At 39.5% G+C, this 18617-nt stretch overlaps 1 protein-coding gene across 1 annotated transcript; it reads left to right on the forward strand.

Annotated features, from left to right (window-relative positions):
• The first annotated feature begins 5550 nt into the window (after positions 1-5550).
• LOC142095432 (membrane-spanning 4-domains subfamily A member 12-like) lies at positions 5551-18031 on the forward strand. The gene is made up of 5 exons (XM_075178377.1): positions 5551-5682; positions 7105-7161; positions 8539-8664; positions 13392-13511; positions 17550-18031. Exons 1-5 carry the CDS (start codon positions 5551-5553, stop codon positions 17727-17729), a joined length of 615 nt encoding a protein of 204 aa, XP_075034478.1. The 3' UTR covers positions 17730-18031.
• Positions 18032-18617: the final 586 nt, after the last annotated feature.

Raw genomic sequence — 18617 nt, forward strand, 5'->3', positions numbered from 1 at the left:
ATTTATTTTATAGCGCCACTAATTCCGCAGCGCAATACAGAGACCTTACTCACATCAGTCCCTGTCCCATTGGAGCCTACAGTCTAAATTCCCTAATACACACAGACTGAGAGACTAAGGTCCATTTAATAGCAGCCAATTAACCTACTAGTATGTTTTTTTGGAGTGTAGGAGGAAACCCACGCGAACACAGGGACAAACGCCACACAGATAAGGCCATGGTCAGGAATTGAACTCATGACCCTAGTGCTGTGAGGCAGAAGTGCTAACCACTAAGCCACCGTGCTGCCCAAATTGCATTTATTTCAACAACTTAATTTTCCTGTAACACCAAAATTCTGGAGCTTTCACTATTTAGATGTAAAAGTGTGCAGAGGGATGGTGCACAGCTCTGCTGGGATAAGGTAGATAATGAAAAAAACTGAACAGCGCTGATCACTCAATTGATACTTAAATGAAAAGCTAAATATATTCCCAACTGTAGCAGAAAAATTTAACAAGCCACGATCATAAAAACTAGTTTATAAAAGTAAAATTGTTTATTAAAATTACCTAAGCAAACAATCTTTATAAATAGTATTAAAATCAATACAAACTAAATAGCACAAAGTCAATCAGTATAATTCAATTACTCAGGAGTGTTGATCAAACTGCAAAAAAAACTTATCCAGTATAGTGAAAACCAGAGTGCCGTTCCTGTTAGTATAGATGATCCTCTATAGAAAATACATACAATTTAGCAGTGCTCTGTCTCTTCTAATTACTATTCTTTTACTAAGTTGACATTGTCGACACAAATAAATACTAACAAAACATTACATAAAAAATATATACAAAAAGCATATATTTCATTATATGTGAATTAGGGATGTGCACCGGCGACTTTTGAGGTCTCGTGTTTTGTGTTTTGGATCCGGATTTTCATTATTTTTGGGGTTCGGATTTGTCTCGCAAAACACTTGACGAAAGGTCTCGGTTCGGATTTAAGGTTTTGGATTCGGAATTTTTTTGGAAAAAACGTAAAAAGTTTAAAAATCAAGTTTTTGGGCTTATTTTCACTCCTAGGCTATTAGTAACCTCAATAACATTCAATAACAAGCATTTCCACTAATTTACAGTGTATTCTGAACACCTCACAATATAGTTATTAGTCCAAAACGTTGCAACGAGGTATCTTTCTGGACTGCGTAGAGGAGTGGGTCACCACAATATATATAATAAGAAAACCATCAACTTGTATGATTCGCACCAATAAATGTACCTGGACTGCGTAGAGGAGTGGGTCACCACAATATATATTAAAAACCCTGAACTTGTATGATTTGCACCAATAAATGTACCTGGACTGCGTAGAGGAGTGGGTCACCACAATATATATTAAAAACCCTGAACTTTTATGATTCGCACCAATAAATGTATCTGGACTGCGTAGAGGAGTGGGTCACCACAATATATATAATAAGAAAACCATCAACTTGTATGATTCGCACCAATAAATGTACCTGGACTGCGTAGAGGAGTGGGTCACCACAATATATATTAAAAACCCTGAACTTTTATGATTCGCACCAATAAATGTATCTGGACTGCGTAGAGGAGTGGGTCACCACAATATATATAATAAGAAAACCATCAACTTGTATGATTCGCACCAATAAATGTACCTGGACTGCGTAGAGGAGTGGGTCACCACAATATATATAATAAGAAAACCATCAACTTGTATGATTCGCACCAATAAATGTACCTGGACTGCGTAGAGGAGTGGGTCACCACAATATATATTAAAAACCCTGAACTTGTATGATTCGCACCAATAAATGTACCTGGACTGCGTAGAGGAGTGGGTCACCACAATATATATTAAAAACCCTGAACTTTTATGATTCGCACCAATAAATGTATCTGGACTGCGTAGAGGAGTGGGTCACCACAATATATATAATAAGAAAACCATCAACTTGTATGATTCGCACCAATAAATGTACCTGGACTGCGTAGAGGAGTGGGTCACCACAATATATATTAAAAACCCTGAACTTGTATGATTCGCACCAATAAATGTACCTGGACTGCGTAGAGGAGTGGGTCACCACAATATATATTAAAAACCCTGAACTTTTATGATTCGCACCAATAAATGTATCTGGACTGCGTAGAGGAGTGGGTCACCACAATATATATAATAAGAAAACCATCAACTTGTATGATTCGCACCAATAAATGTACCTGGACTGCGTAGAGGAGTGGGTCACCACAATATATATTAAAAACCCTGAACTTTTATGATTCGCACCAATAAATGTATCTGGACTGCGTAGAGGAGTGGGTCACCACAATATATATTAAAAACCCTGAACTTTTATGATTCGCACCAATAAATGTATCTGGACTGCGTAGAGGAGTGGGTCACCACAATATATAATAAAAACCCTGTCTGGATTTGGATAAAAATAACTCCAGACCGAAGAGGTGCATTTTTTGGTCTTCTGACCAGGCATGACGATGGGCTTTTTCATCCCATGGACATCAGCTGTTTCCCCCCCTGGTGCCTCATTTACAATAACCACATCACCATCCTCATCATCAAGTTCCTCCACAGCGCCAGCTACATCATCAATAGCCTCCTCCCGAGCCACCTCTTCCCGTACAGTGATGGGAAGGTCAGGCTTGACAACCACCAACATCCTTGGACTCGCCTTGTGGATTTGTGATAATTTCTCTTTAGAAGGCAGAGTTGTTTGCTGTTTTGTTGCTGACAGCATAACGCTCTTCAATTTTTTGTAGGGGGGGGGAGGAGGAGAAGGGCTAAGATCCGTGGGTGAAGCTGAACCACTAGTCATGAACACGGGCCAGGGCCTAAGCCGTTCCTTGCCACTCCGTGTCGTAAATGGCATATTGGCAACTTTACGTTTCTCCTCAGATGATTTTAAGTTTCTCTTTTTGCTACTTTTTCTTAACTTGGGCTTTTTGGATTTTACATGCCCGGTACTACGAGATTGGGCATCGGGCTTGGAAGACGACGTTGATGGCATTTCATCGTCTATGTCATGACTAGTGGCAGCAGCTTCAGCATTAGGAGGAAGTGGGTCTTGATCTTTCCCTACTTTATCCTCCAAATTTTTGGTCTCCATTATATGTAGCACAAGATACTGCAGAATGTGTGAACTTGGTAATATTGCAGTACCAATGGACTTATACTGCTGGATTGGTTTTGCAAATTTGGTTATAATTATATTTTTTTTTTTTAATTTGTAATTTTTTATTTTTTTTTACTTTTTTTTTATTTTTTAAAAACTTGGGAATAATGGGGAAATAACTATGCCCTTAGAAGCACAGAGCACAGGACACAGCACCACTGGACTGAACAGGACACGGCACAGGACCCAGCAGCACTACGGAACTCAGCAGGACAGAGCACAGGACACAGCACCACTGGACTGATACTGCAGAATGTGTGAACTTTGTAATATTGCAGTACCAATGGACTTATACTGCTGGATTGGTTTTGCAAATTTGGTTATAATTATATATATTTTTTTTAATTTTTAATTTTTTATTTTTTTTTACTTTTTTTTTATTTTTTAAAAACTTGGGAATAATGGGGAAATAACTATGCCCTTAGAAGCACAGAGCACAGGACACAGCACCACTGGACTGAACAGGACACGGCACAGGACCCAGCAGCACTACGGAACTCAGCAGGACAGAGCACAGGACACAGCACCACTGGACTGATACTGCAGAATGTGTGAACTATGTAATATTGCAGTACCACTGGACTTTTACTGCTGAATGTGTGAACTTGGTAATATTGCAATACCAATGGGCTTATACTGTAGGATTGGTTGTGCAAATTTTGTGGTAATTAAAAAAAATTAAATTAGTTTTTGGTATTTTTTTAAATAACTTTTTTTTATTTTTTTAAACACAGGGGAATATTGGGGAAATAACTATGCCCTTAGAAGCACAGAGCACAGGACACAGCCCCACTGGACTGAACAGGACACAGCACAGGACCCAGCAGCACCACTGACCTCAGAAGGACAGAGCACAGCACACAGCACCACTGGACTGATACTGCAGAACACAGCACAGCACAGCACAGAACTAAACAGCACAGCACAGAACTAAACAGCACAGCACGAGATCTACCAGGACAGAGGACCACCTAACACACCCTCCCTCTACCCTGATCAATGCCCGAGTGAAGATGGCGGCGACTAGCGGGGAATTTATAGGATCCGAGTATCGCGAGATCCGACAACGGCGGGATTATGAGTCAGAGCCTCAGTTTCAGATTTGAATTTGGCGCCAATACCCGGATCTGTCTCGGATCCGACTCGGATCGGCAACGTTCGGGTGGGCTCGGATTTCAGAAATCCGAGTGCGCTCATCTCTAATGTGAATGAGTTATTACTGCAGCAGATATAAATCATCAGCTTCAGGTTGTTTGTAGTGGTATATCCCAAGTAGATCACTGAAACATATTACACTATAATAAAGTGCAATTTGCAATTCAATATATCATTGAATGAAACACATACAATAATATCCCTTATAGGAACAAATGGAACTGCTTTCCTAATTTGTGCCACTAGGTGTCAGTGTAAGCATGCGAGCAATCCAATCTTCGAAATTATTTCACCAATGTAATAAGTAATGTAGATCTCTTCTAAAAAAAAAAAATCAATCTCTGGGTTGTTTGTGAAAATCACTGGCTACAAGGTTGGCAATCATTTTCTTTAGTTATTTTCTTTTTTCTCCTTACTATGGATATAAATGGGCAGCACGATGGCTTAGTGGTTAGCACTTCTGCCTCACAGCACTGGGGTCATGAGTTTGATTCCCGACCATGGCCTTATCTGTGTGGAGTTTGTATGTTCTCCCAGTATTTGTGTGGGTTTCCTACGGGTGATCTGGTTTCCTCCCACATTCCAAAAACATACTGGTAGGTTAATTGGCTGCTATCAAATTGGCCCTAGTGTGTGTGTGTTAGAAAATTTAGACTGTAAGCTCCAATGGGGCAGGGACTGATGTGAGAAAGTTTTCTGTACAGCGCTTCAGAATTAGTGGCGCTATATAAATAGATGATTATATGTATTCTATGCTCATTAAAACTTACTTTCACTGATCTTTTGGTTTTACCTATATATATGCTTTCCTCCACAGGAATTTAATTATATAAATTACTTGATTGTGTGTGTAATAAGCATCAAACCCCAGGGTAATATCTAGGCAAGACTCATTATTACAAAATCTTGGTATATTTGACATTATTTAAATTACCTTTACTCTTATCTTTCCATATTATAATTGTTTATTTTCATAGCGCCAATCATCTTATGCAGCGCTGTATGGAGGAGATGTAGTTCCCTTAAAACATTTTAAAACACACACACACCTTAATTTGGCAAAAGCCAATTAATTTTGATTATTGGTTTAGTCTTCATCACTGATTTACCTTACATTGCATGTGTTATCATTACAATAGTGCCATTGTTTTTTTGCTTATTTGCTTGTTTTCTCTTTTTGAGGAATTTTCCTAAAATGGCTAATGCAGGAAATAGCACAGGCATTCCCAATGCCCCTACCCCAAACTGGAATCTACCCTTATATGCTCCTCAAAGAAAATCTACATTCTACCTGATATTTCTTAAAGGGCAACCAAGATCTCTTGGGGTGAGTATTCTTCTGAGACATGACTGACGATAATTATTGATTTGGGGGGATAATATGAAGAATATTGACCAGTTTAATAACAAAAGAATTTAGGTGGAAAGAAATTAGGATATGTAATAGTACATGTGGGTAAGTGGAACATTAGAATGATCACCATTGAATTCAAATGGGCATTCTTGACTACTGCTAAATATTGCTACTGATTTTATTTTCAGATTGTTCAGATTTCAATGGCTTTCATACAAGTTGCATTTGGTATTATCCTGGTGTTCACCAATGGAGTTTACCAGAACAGTATAACCGTTGAATCTGCTATAAACTATTGGGGAGCCGTAGTTGTGAGTATTTTGTGAACAAGCCGACAATCTCTGAAATAATCCACAGATCTGCAGTTTTACCCCACGGGTTCATACATTTACCCCCATGTGTATAAACAGGTAAAATAACAAAGCAGACCAAGGGGTATATTTACTAAACTGTGGGTTTGAAAAAGTAGAGATGTTGCCTATAGCAACCAATCAGATTCTAGCTATCATATTGTAGAATGTACTAAATAAATGATAACTATGATGATAAAAATGATAACCCTTAGATTGTACGCTCCTCTGAGCAGGGCCATCTCTCCTCCTGTTTCCACCACTTCTAACTCTGCTCTCCAGCTACTTAGCCCTCCTCCTCAAAGGTCCTCCACCCCACATCCACTTTCGCTCCCTCCTCCCCCCTGGGGGTCTCCCTGTCTTCCACGCCCCCTTCTTGGGCCCCGTCATTTTCGGATCCTCCCTCCCCCTTCCCCGCCCTCTCTAGCTGTGCATTGAGCGTACTGAGTTGCTGTGTTTACTGTACTGTGCTGTCTCCCATTGTATTGTGATTTTGTTTGTCTCTGTACGGCGCTGCGGATTCCTTGTAGCGCCTTATAAATAAATATTAATAATAATAATAATAATAACTAGAATCTGATTGTTTGCTATAGACAACATCTCCACTTTTTCAAACCCGAAGTTTAGTAAATACACCCCCAAGTTTTTAAGAGTTACAGAAGATGCTTTTTAGAGAACTATAAAACATGACTAAAGCCTTGACTCAACTTATGTAAAATGTAAATACTCAAAAAATTGGATATACTTACACTTTCTGGACATATTTGTAAAAGTGTGAAATGAATATTCTGCTTTGTGTTACTCAGTAAACAATTGTGGATGAACAGTTGAAAGTTTTGCCCTCGGATTTTGCAAAAGACTGTGGGCAACAATTTGTTGTAGCAGAACCTGCTGATAACAGTAATACATAAGTATCCTGCTGTTGGCCTTGCAGGAGCCTTATCATAGATTACTACATTTCCGTGTGCATATTAGTTTCTTCAATGCTCTAGTTTATTAAATGTAAACAGCATGAAATATTTTTGATCTTGTTTGATCTTTGCAGTATGTTATCTCTGGATCTCTGTCAGTCGCAACGGAAAATGTAGAGTCGCGGTGTCTGGTGAGCTACACAACATTCTATATGGGTTAATCCATTAAAAGAGGGGGAATCTACTGTTTCAGTCATGGGGGGGGGCTCTTCTTTACTAGTATAATGGATAAAGCCCATTGATATAACCCTACATAGATATGTTTTTATCAGTGGAAGATGTTTAGAAACCGTTCCCACAATAGGCCAGAAACTGCAGCTTAGTCAATCACATCGATCACTCTGGGCCTGATTCATTAAGGATCTTAACTTAAGAAACTTCTTATTTAAGTCTCCTGGACAAAACCATGTTACAATGCAAGGGGTGCAAAATAGTTTTCTATTTTGCACATAAGTTAAATACTGACTGTTTTTTCATGTAGCACACAAATGCTTGATAGCTTATTTGTACACTGAAATTTAAAGTTGATATTTGTGTGCTACATGAAAAAACAGTCTGTATTTAACTTATGTGCAAAACAGAATACTAATTTGCACCCCTTGCATTGTAACATGGTTTTATCCAGGAGACTGAAATAAGAAGATTCTTAAGTTAAGATCCTTACTGAATCAGACCCTCTATTCTGATAGTGCTCCATCATACATGCTGTCTCTTCCCCAACACAAAGCAGTCAGGATTAATCCTTTCCAGGAGGTAGATAGTGCTTCTTTATATATTACATAATTATGGAACAGTTTGTTGCATAGAAACATGAATTATCACAGGTTTGAGCAGCCTTTGCATTAGATACACAGGCCTGGCATCCAAGGCTGAAATGTGGCCTTTTCTCTGCAGAATGCCTGTGATCATTTATCATCACCAAAATGTATTGAGGGAATAAAAAAATAAAACAACTGAGGTTGGAAAATGTTAAATTAACCAGATAATGGAGCGTAGCATCTGAAGTACTTTGTGGGGGATAGTGTCAATACAATCTGTTCTGTGACAAGATGAGCAAGGTTGTGAAGGGTTCTATATAATAGGATTGTGACTAGTGGATAAATGTTTGTGCCTACAAGCTCCACTGAGGTACATCCAGATCTGATTCTTTGTTAATGACTTTCACCCTTAAGTTTGGTGACAAGGGACCAATAAGCTCGGCAGACAGACCAAACCTAAAACAAATCAACCAAACATGCTCTAACTGATTTTTTTAACACCCCCCGGCAACTTTTAAGCCACTGGCTACAACCTGTGAGATGTTTCTGGCTTGGAAGGATGAAAATATAAAAAAAACTTAGTTTTATATCAGGCATGTCCCATAACAGAGGAGGTCACCACAAGCTAAATTATTCTACTCAGTAAGGGAACATGTAGAACATTTATGTTGGTTTAAAATATGTTTTGTTTGTCCAAACGTCCATTCCAGGAGGACTTTTTCAATTCTCTCTATATGTTTTTTTCTGCAGGTTGGAGCAAGTTTAGGTTTGAACATTATAAGCGCCATAGTATCTTCAGTAGAGTTTGTTATTCTCATCATCGATGCGGTGATGAATGGAAATTACACCTGTGACGTGTCCTGTAGCACCATATGGGTGAGAAAGTAAACTCATGTGCATGCACAGTCATAGTATACATAATACCATTACATACGCACATTTACACATACTACACATCGTACCTTGGGGTGAGCCTACTGAAACTGTGCCCTTATTATGCCTTAACTACAATACATTTTTGAATATTTGTAGTGTACACTGTTATGTACGTCTAGTTGCTATCCAATAACGATTGTCCACTTCCAATGATGTGGTTTCAAAACACAATGCGAGTTAATAGCAAAAAGCAGCAGAGTAACAATTCAAAATAAAATAAGTACAGCCATTACTATTGCAGGCACCCTGGATCCAGTGTACAGTCATTCACTCCTGAAGTCTGTGGTCAATGTGACTGAATACTGGTCCCTGAGCCCCTGCTTATATACAGTCAGTGATACAGTGAAAACAATACAGATGATTTGGCATGTTTCCATAGGTTCAGGCTTCAGGAAGGTCCAGTGTAATGCAGATCATTGGCCAGTTCAAATGATGTCATCCAAGGGTGGGGGTCAGCTCTCCAGAAGATGCATACTAATCTTCCCGCCAAGAACTAGTTCAAGAACTAAAGTGCCTGGGTTGTTTCCATGATTGTATGACGAGAGGCTAGAACCAATTGTATACTTAGAGATCATAAACATCAAATTAATGACTGTTCTTTGTGAGAAAGATCTGAGAGCATGGCTGCAGGGATTTGCATCCATTTAGCCACAAAAGCATTAGGGAGGTGTTCCGTTGGATTGAGGTCAGGGCTCTGTGCAGGCCAGTCAAGTTCTTCCACATCAAACTCAGAAATCCATTTTTTGATGGACCTCACTGTGCACGGGGGCTATATTATGCTGAAACAAACTGTTGCTACAAAGTTAGAAACACACAATTATCTAGAATATCATTATATGATGTAGCATTAAGATTTCCCTTCACTGGGACTAAGGGGTCAAACAGGTGCGCACTTAGGGGGGGTTTCTTGTTGCCCAGAATCTCCACTCTGCGCTCCAATCTCACTCTGCTGCAGAGAGTAAGGCAAACAAGGTGATACAGCCAGTGTAACCGCAGCTCCAATAATTAAACCAAATGTTGCCCAGAATGCAATGTGCATGGGCAGGCATTCTAAAGCACCAAGCATGAAAGGAAAGCCAGGTCATCTGCACTTTGGGGGTATCCTCTGGGAGTTCAAAAGAACTGTACCTGAACTACACCCAGACAGTCCTTCAGTGATAGCAGTTCATCAAATTGGGAGCACAAGATTATCCTCTCCAACTCCCTCCTAGAAGAGCTCTTGACCTCCTCCAATCCAATTCACCATCATCTCGCCAACTTCAAACTAAGAAACATGTAGGATGGGAGAACTAGGAATCAAAAAGATGGTTAAGTCACACACGTAAGCCACCACCTTCAGAGATGTGTCCAAGCTCAGTTGCACCCCTCTCACCATGTCTCCTTCTACCCTTTGGATAAAAGGGTCTCAGTGGGTACCTCTGCCTTACTCCCAAATTCAACCTACAGGCAGGTCCCACACAACCGTTGACTAGAGGAAAGCTCTCAGCTAGTCTATAAAAGGTATAAAGCCAATTAACCAGCCTTGCTGGGAGACCTTACAACCCAAGCAGAGCCCAGAGGTACTCATGATTAAAACGATCAACAGACAGACTGATCCAATGCTAGCAGGTACTTTCCCCATTTCTTAACCCTACACTGTTCCAGAGACTTCTGGATGTTTAGGACCGGACTAAAGGTACCGTGCCCTATCACAGTTTAGTGCTGGGAAGGAGAAAGTAGCAGACTAGAATATTTCAGTTGAAGAGCACTTTTGATAGATTCTTATGATCCACATTAAGAAGAGCAATGGGGCACCAATTCTCAATTCTGTATAGGCCCTGTACCTTGGATAGCAGAATAAAGGTAGAAACCCTTATGAACGCAGGGCGTAATCCATCTCACAGTCTCTTGTTAAAAACCTCCATCATGGGAGGGGCCAAAAGATCATTAAAATCTCAAATGTTAGACCATCTGGGTCTGGCAATTTTTTCATAGACAAACTGTCTATGGACAGTGATTGAATTTGTCTACTATTAAATCTGCATCCAGGTCCTCGAGCCTCCCTTATCATTGGGCCTAGTGATTGTCTTGAAATCACCTCCAATGACCACCTGATGGCAGTAGTAAAAGAAAGCTCTATCTTACTGAAAATATATTTTCTGTTACACTTTATTTTGGGGCTATAAATATTAAAAAGAAAACTGTAGCACCTTCAGCTTGACGTATAAAATCATTGCATACCAGAAAAAAGCACAGCTAGTTTACCACATGGCTCAGCCGCAAGAGACCAATAGAAGAGACCCCTTCTCCACTCACATTTTGCTTTGTGAAAATCCGCAAAGCAAGCCTCCCTAGCCTCTTGCAAAATATAAAATCAGCCTCAATCTTGCTGAAAAATTAAAAGCCATATAGTGAGCATGTACGTAAAAAACAGATGACATATTAGTGGGCTGGGGATCCATCATTATTTCTGAAAGCAAGACCGGTTTGTCTGTTTTTGTGATTCCACATCTGATGAACCTCTCGTCTTAACCATAATACCAGATTAAAAATCATCACTTATTTGAAAGGATTACCTCCTTGTAATCATACTCTCCCTCACTTGACATTTGTCTTTATCTTTGCTTTTGATACCTTTATCAATGCTTGACACCTTTCTTTTCCTAGGACCTTTAGGGGCTCTCCCAGCTACTCCCCCTTCCTTCCCCCGTGGATCATCAAGGGGTAAATTAACTACCACCCAATTAGCGGGGGATATTGGTACTTGTTTTAATGTGGTAATAATTGGTGCACCCCTACCTTCCTCCTCCATTTGGGCCCATACCTTACCTGCAACTTCACTTTCCTTCTCAAGCACAACCCCCATATCCCCCACACCCACTACATCCTTCTCCATCTATTACCTAACTCTCACTATATTTTATGTATTACCCTTATTCTGACCCTACTTTTACCTTTATCCCCTACTGCACTATATACTACTTCCACCAGTGGCCTTTTACTCCTTGGTTTAGAGCTCATTGTGTTACCCTGGCCTCTCCATCCTCTAATACAACCTCCTCCTCAATTTTCTTCTCATCTTCCGAATGAGCATATAAGGAGAACCTATTACTTAGCACTATGTTATTCGCCTTCACCTTTGTGTTACCTTTGTTTGCCACCTGTACTGATACCCAATTTTCCATGACTGCTGTCAGAACCAGGGTTACAACTTTTGTAGGGACAGATTTAGCAGTCTCTACCATTACCCTTCACAGACAGCTTTCCTTTGCTTTTAGTAGACATAATAACATTTGCAATGGCAATGTTATCTTTCAACATCAGTAATGTATTCGGGAAAAGTAACTCTACTATCAATATTAGAACTTTTGAGTCCCAGACACTAGGACTCACCATCTGTACACATTTTGTCCTCCATCCCTACTATAGATTTAAGCAGTGTGTTCTCTTGGCTTTTCTCAATGCTTATATCCTCATCCCTGGTACATTTGGGGTAACAGTGCTGATGAAAGTGCCTTCTGTGAGGTAACCACAGTTTCTATTCCACTGCTTCTCCCCAAGGAAAGTACTTTTGTGGGCTTCGGTTCCTTTGATGCTCTCTCATCACCACTCTGGGTCTTTCTCCGTTGTGTGGACACCGTTAAATTCTCCTGATTTCTTTCTTTTTCATGTAAGATTTCCATCATGTCATTAATCTCACAATTGAAATCCACCCAGTCATAACTGAAGTCACAGTTCCTCTGCCTCCACATAACCGCAATTTTCTTTTTCAGCCATGTTACCTCTGCCTCTTAGGCTGTAATCACAGCATTGGGTGCCATAGATTCTGTGTCACCCCCTCTCATGCTCATCTGCTCTTGTTTTCCCTGCTGCTGGAGGCTTCATCCACCTTCACCCTGGTACCTAAGGAGAACTGCAAAAGGCATAACCCACGCTCCCCCCTGCTCAGGAACCAGCAGCCCAGATTATAACTTCCGCTTAGGGTAATCATCGTGATTTCGACTACCATATTATCACACACAGTCTTTTGATTGCCCTCTGATATTTCTAAGGTGGAGGGATTACACATGCATTGTTTGGCTTCAAACTGGATCTTTCCCTGGGCCAAGATCACGTCTGGAAGGTTCTGGAGAAACAGCCACACTAGGCTCTGAGACCAGGGCTTTGCCTTGCTTTTCCTTCCTCCGGCCTTTATACTTATCCAGGCTGCTGCTCCCTCACAATTGAGGAGCTGGAGGCCTCACAATCTAGGCAATCTCCAGGGGTATCCATTGGAGGCTGCATATTTTTGGGCTTACTCCCAGGAGCAGCTGCTTATTCTGGAGCCTCACCAAAGCACAACTTCACAGCTTCAGCTGCAGGCTTTGGAATGCCCCTCTGATCTCTGTCTGCACTGTAAAAATCTCCCCCTCACCTCTCCCCCGACTGCCTTCATATGACATTCTGAGAGTCTTTGTCTGTGTGTGTGAATGGCAGGACAGGTAAGAAAAGGATCAGATGCATGCTTAAAAGTTACTTAAATTGCTACTTAAAGAGAGAAAAATTATATGTGGGACTGCTGTTTTAAATAATATGTCAATGTTCTGTGTATATTTAAAAGTACAAACCATTAAAAATATTTTTAATGTTCTATTAACATATGATAAATATAATTTTGGGCTGTGATGTTTTCTGCTTTTTCGACACAGTTGGTCAGGGAGTCTATTTTCATATCACTGATCATTGCCAGTCTCCTGCAGTTGTGTGTGTCCATTTCCATCTCGTCCTTCGGATGTAGCTCAGTGATAGAAAATTCAGTCTCACAGCAGGTAAGAGGAGCTTATGAGGGGAATATGCTAGTAGGGCACTCTGCATGGAAATTATTTCACCAGTAGGTGAACAAAATTGAAGCACAGAACATGTTGACGACCTCCCCCCAAATATATGCCAATATTTTATGCATTACCCATTTGACAGCATACAGTTAAGAACCTATGTGACCAGTATACAATGTAATGCCGGTAAACAGTGCAGAGATCATCTGGTTAGTAAACAATGGTGCCGCTCTTTGACCAGTGAGCTCTACAGGCCCTGTTTTACCTATCCAGTATGACTAGTAAACAGGCCCCATTTGTCAAGTGAACAATGCAATACAGACCCCTCTGTTTTGTATTCGCTCCCATGCTTTTTCCGCTACAAATCAGATATCTGTATTGTCCTGTCTCCTGCACGCTGGGTATGGTACTCTCACACAGCACAGGTCATTATTGCACTGCTTGATAAGTGCTTATTAAGGTTACAACGCTACAATCTTGACATATTAAGACAAAAAATGTATGTGTGGGTATAAACTTGTCATTACAATTATGCCTGCTTTTATCAATGAAAACGTACAGGTACCGTGAAGCCTTGCAAAAGCTACAGTAAATGCTTACGTTAAATATACATGTTTATAAGCTTAATGCAAAGGACATTGTGAATAAACCACTTCTGCCACATTGTCAAAGCTCTATATATAAGTAATCAATGACCGTCCTAGTTGGTCTATCAGTTCCAGTAGCAGTTTCCAATTGCGGACACAAGTTTTCATTGCAACTGCACTAAGTCATGTAGTTCCAATAGCCCATAATTGACAACATTTTTTGTTATCTCCCCTCCAAGAGATCCCAAAGGGGAGATCCTGCAGTGGAGTCCAGTGGGTGTCCCCACCCACTTAACTAGGGAAGTGGGCCGGTTGTTGGAGGAGAACTCCTGGAACTCCTAGAGATTTGCCAGTTTCCCAAACATTCCGGGAGAGTAGGCATCTATGGGTAGCCACAGCAGAACTGTTCATTGGCTGCACTTGTGATCTACTGATCTACACTGACCACAAGTGATGAGATTACCAAGAAAATTTGGCGAGGTGTAAAACTACGTTTACAGAAAGTTTTGAAAGTAGAAGCATACAATTGAAATACAGGAATTCATCTCATGGGCTCAGGCTATAATTAAACCTCCTTCTCCCTAGGCATCATTTCCATTCTAGTGTATAGTAGTGACAGATAAGTATTATGTTGTTGCTGCTATAACTAATTAGTAACAGATATTACACAAACAACAATTATTAAGCAAACTAGGGTGCAGTGGTAATGTGAGGGCTGACGGAGCACTGTCTCATTCCCCTTATACCATTGTCAACCCATACACAGATATAAAAATACTAGACTGAATGGTACTGCTACAAAAGTGAGTATAGCCCCCCAAAAGAAATATTTTTCATGGGTATGGGCAATTGGAAATAATCCATTAATATGCACACATATACCCATGTATTTATAATATTTATATACACAAAATTAGTATATGTAAAATATTTCTGATGTCTCCTAATATTTACATGATAATTACAAATTCAAATGACTCGCCCTTACCAAATTCTCTCTCTCTAGCCCACTTAGATCTACCTCTGACCTGCTCCTCACCTTTTCTTTGGTCCCCACCTCTCACTCCCACCGACAAAACTTCTCACATGCTGCTCCCCACATATGGAATTCCTTATCACATCACATCAGACTCTCCCACAGCCTTCAAATCTTTAAACACTCTTTGAAAACCAATCTCTTTAGTAAAGCTTACCTTACTCCCAACTATACTACCCTCACTAATGCACACACATAACTGTCCCAATCTTCACTCTTAGTCACACTCATTCACTTTGTTTTAGCTCTGCCCACTTCTGATTAGAATGTAAGCTCTTAGGAGAGCTTTGTTTTTATTCCTTGTATGCCCCTGTTTTTATGCATCTCCTGTTTCCCCCACTGTCTGGTGCTGCAGAACACTGGCACCTTACAAATCAATGATAATAATAATACATTTAAGACAAGTAAATTAGGCTGGAACTAGCAGCATTATAAAAAAAAAAATTGAAAAGTTAAAATTTATGATGGTCCCAAAGTGGTAGTAGGGACCCACAACAATCAAAAAGTAAGCCAGACTAATTTTACAGGGGCAGCTACAAAAAGCAGAATGCAGGCATGACCTTGTGTATGTTCAGGATGAATAATCAACACATTTGTGCAAATACAAACATATCAAGGGGGCAGAATTTAACAAATATCCATACATGGTCCATCTAGCTATGTCATCAAAAAAAGAAAGCACCACCAGACATGGATATAATAGATCCCAAGTTGTAGGTATTCCTAATCAGGATACTTTGTGTGCATCGCCAATTTGTGCCGGCATTCACACGAGATAAGCATAGATAGATAGGTACGAGAGGCATTGTCACACTACAAAGGGACATGGTCACATCACATTGGGTTATGTCCAGTGTCTCCAAAGTGATGAGCCCCCAGATCTTTTTCTCTATCTCCAAGAAACGTGGCACCTCCCAACTGTCTGGAATCGGGATGACCCCCTGAAATCTGGACTGTACTGCCTAAATCAGGATGGTTGTGCGCCATGGGATTTTAAAGGGTCACTAAACCCAAGGATACCGCCATATGTAACTGTAAAAGAAAGCCCTTTCTCCCCATCATTAACATGCTTTGCTTCTTAGCATTGTTCCCGGTCCTCTAGAGGGGGGGTGGGAACAAACGTTTGGGTCATCGCAACTGAGGATTCTCAGCCCAATACAAAGCTGGCCTTGGGAAATAAAATATATATATATATATAGTGTTCCCAGTGTTTAATAATACAAATAATATAAATTTCTCCCGTATGTGTAATAATAAATTTAGTGCCCCCCGTATAAATAGTAATAACATATATTGCCCCCTTAGATATAATTTTAACAAATAGTGCCACTTTAGATGTTAATTAAACTAATTAATATTAATTAACTAATATTTTTTAAAATATATATACATTTTGGACTGCTTTTTTAAACAATACTATATATTTGATATATCTGATATTTTTTGTAGTGTAGTTTCAATAATTACTTACAATATTCTTCTTTTCCTGATCTGCCATAATCCTTTGGGACAAAAGAAAATGCCATAGAAGTGAAACAAACTGCTCCTGAGGAGCTCCCATCGCAAATGAGCTAATGTGCAGTAAACCCGTCTACTTACTAGATGGGAAGCCAATCAGAAGCCGTCTCTCATCCACCAGACAGATTAGAAGAAGGGCTGAAATAATGTTATAATAAAGGTTTAGCTCACAGAAACCTTAGATAAGAGAATACAATAATGATCATAAAACTGGTTGTTGTCATTAACCTGATTAACGAAACGCCAACAACACTTATCCCGACATAGTCAACACGAGCCTCTGATACCTGACATACTGTTAATCTCGACTGTTTGTAAAAGTGACCTTCAAGAATTGCGACTTATCAACATCCCGGCACCACAGAATGACGTCACTTTCAAGGGGCGACACTATTATTATTGCCGTTAAGGGGGTCAATGCAAGGAGGCGCCACCTGTACAATGTTTGTTACGAAGGCTTCTATATTGTACAGACGGCGCCTCCTTCCATTGCCCCCTTAACAGCAGTAATAACCTCGACATGGTCAATGCCAACAGTAAAGAGAAGACATGGTGAGCCCACAAGGGAAGACATATAGGAGTAATATACATAGGGAGCTGATTGATGTAAAGGGCATTGTCAAACATAAGCACTGGGACTGTGTGATGTACAGTGGGGATTATATAATATATACAAGCTGACTGGTATGGACACTGGATTGTGTGCTGAATAGGAACTTTGTACAATGTGTGCGGGTGGATAGTTGTATATAATTATAGGAGAAGATAACAGTTGACAAACTAAACTCTTCTTAATTTTCAGTACAAATATCAATCCATGTTAAATTCCTAAGATTATAGTATCAAGCTTGTTATGTCAAAATGTATTACAACTTATGTATATTTTTCCAGCAGGTCTTTGTAATTCAGAATGACGTCCCAGCTAGAAATATTCACCCAACTAGTCCTCACCTAGGTGTTCATCCTTCTGCACCAGTAACTCTCATTCCTCAATATCCAATCTGTTATGAAAACCAGAAGAGCATCAACATCCCCTCACATAACCCCAATATGGCCTTACAGCCACACTAAAGATGTCTTCTTTAACATAAACAAATTTCCTTTTCTATTGGAACTAAATGTGTTGGAATGTTAACTTGCACCACCAGCACTTAATTCTTCTTGTACAGAAGAAGGAGACAATTAGGTCAGACATCTAGAATTTTCAGAATGTTACTGTTTCGACTTTATTAATATCCACTCATCTAATGAACAAAGGAATCTCTATTTATACTAATAATTAGCAAACTGATACCAGAGAAACCTGAAGGCGCCCCAAAATTGGATTTTTTTTTTCAACATCTGTTTTTTTTTTATTGAACTTCATAATTAAATGGTAATGGTTTATCAAATTGTAAAATAAATGGCCAAATTGGACCCGTGTATTGTCTTCTTCCATCTAACCATTAAGTTTACTATTTAATGGTATAAAATGTATAATATATATATATATATATATATATATATATATATATATATATATACACACATGTATATATATATATATATATATATATATTACATATATATGTATTTATGTATTATCTGTACTTTACTTTTAATAAAGGAATATTTGATCAACATCTAATTTGTCTAACGTGGCTTTCCTTCCTACAACAACTCTGTTGCTATACATAATTTATGACTGGAAGACATCATCGGGCACTAGGTGAATGTGTATATTGTGTATTAATGCCCAGCACCTTGAGGGAAACACATCACATGGGCATTGGGGAATAGTGGGGAATAACACCATAGTGTCCCAAGTGTCCTTTTCTCTGTGAGTAATGAACTCAGATATGACCTAACTGCTCATTATATTACCTCAAAATTTTGTCCTAACAGATTTTGTTTAAATGAGTCTCTTGACTTTGCAGCATATTGTACCCCAAGATGCCTACAGCTAATTTACGGTGCTTC

The sequence above is a fragment of the Mixophyes fleayi genome, chromosome 6 (assembly GCF_038048845.1).
Source record: "Mixophyes fleayi isolate aMixFle1 chromosome 6, aMixFle1.hap1, whole genome shotgun sequence".
NCBI lineage: Eukaryota > Metazoa > Chordata > Amphibia > Anura > Limnodynastidae > Mixophyes > Mixophyes fleayi.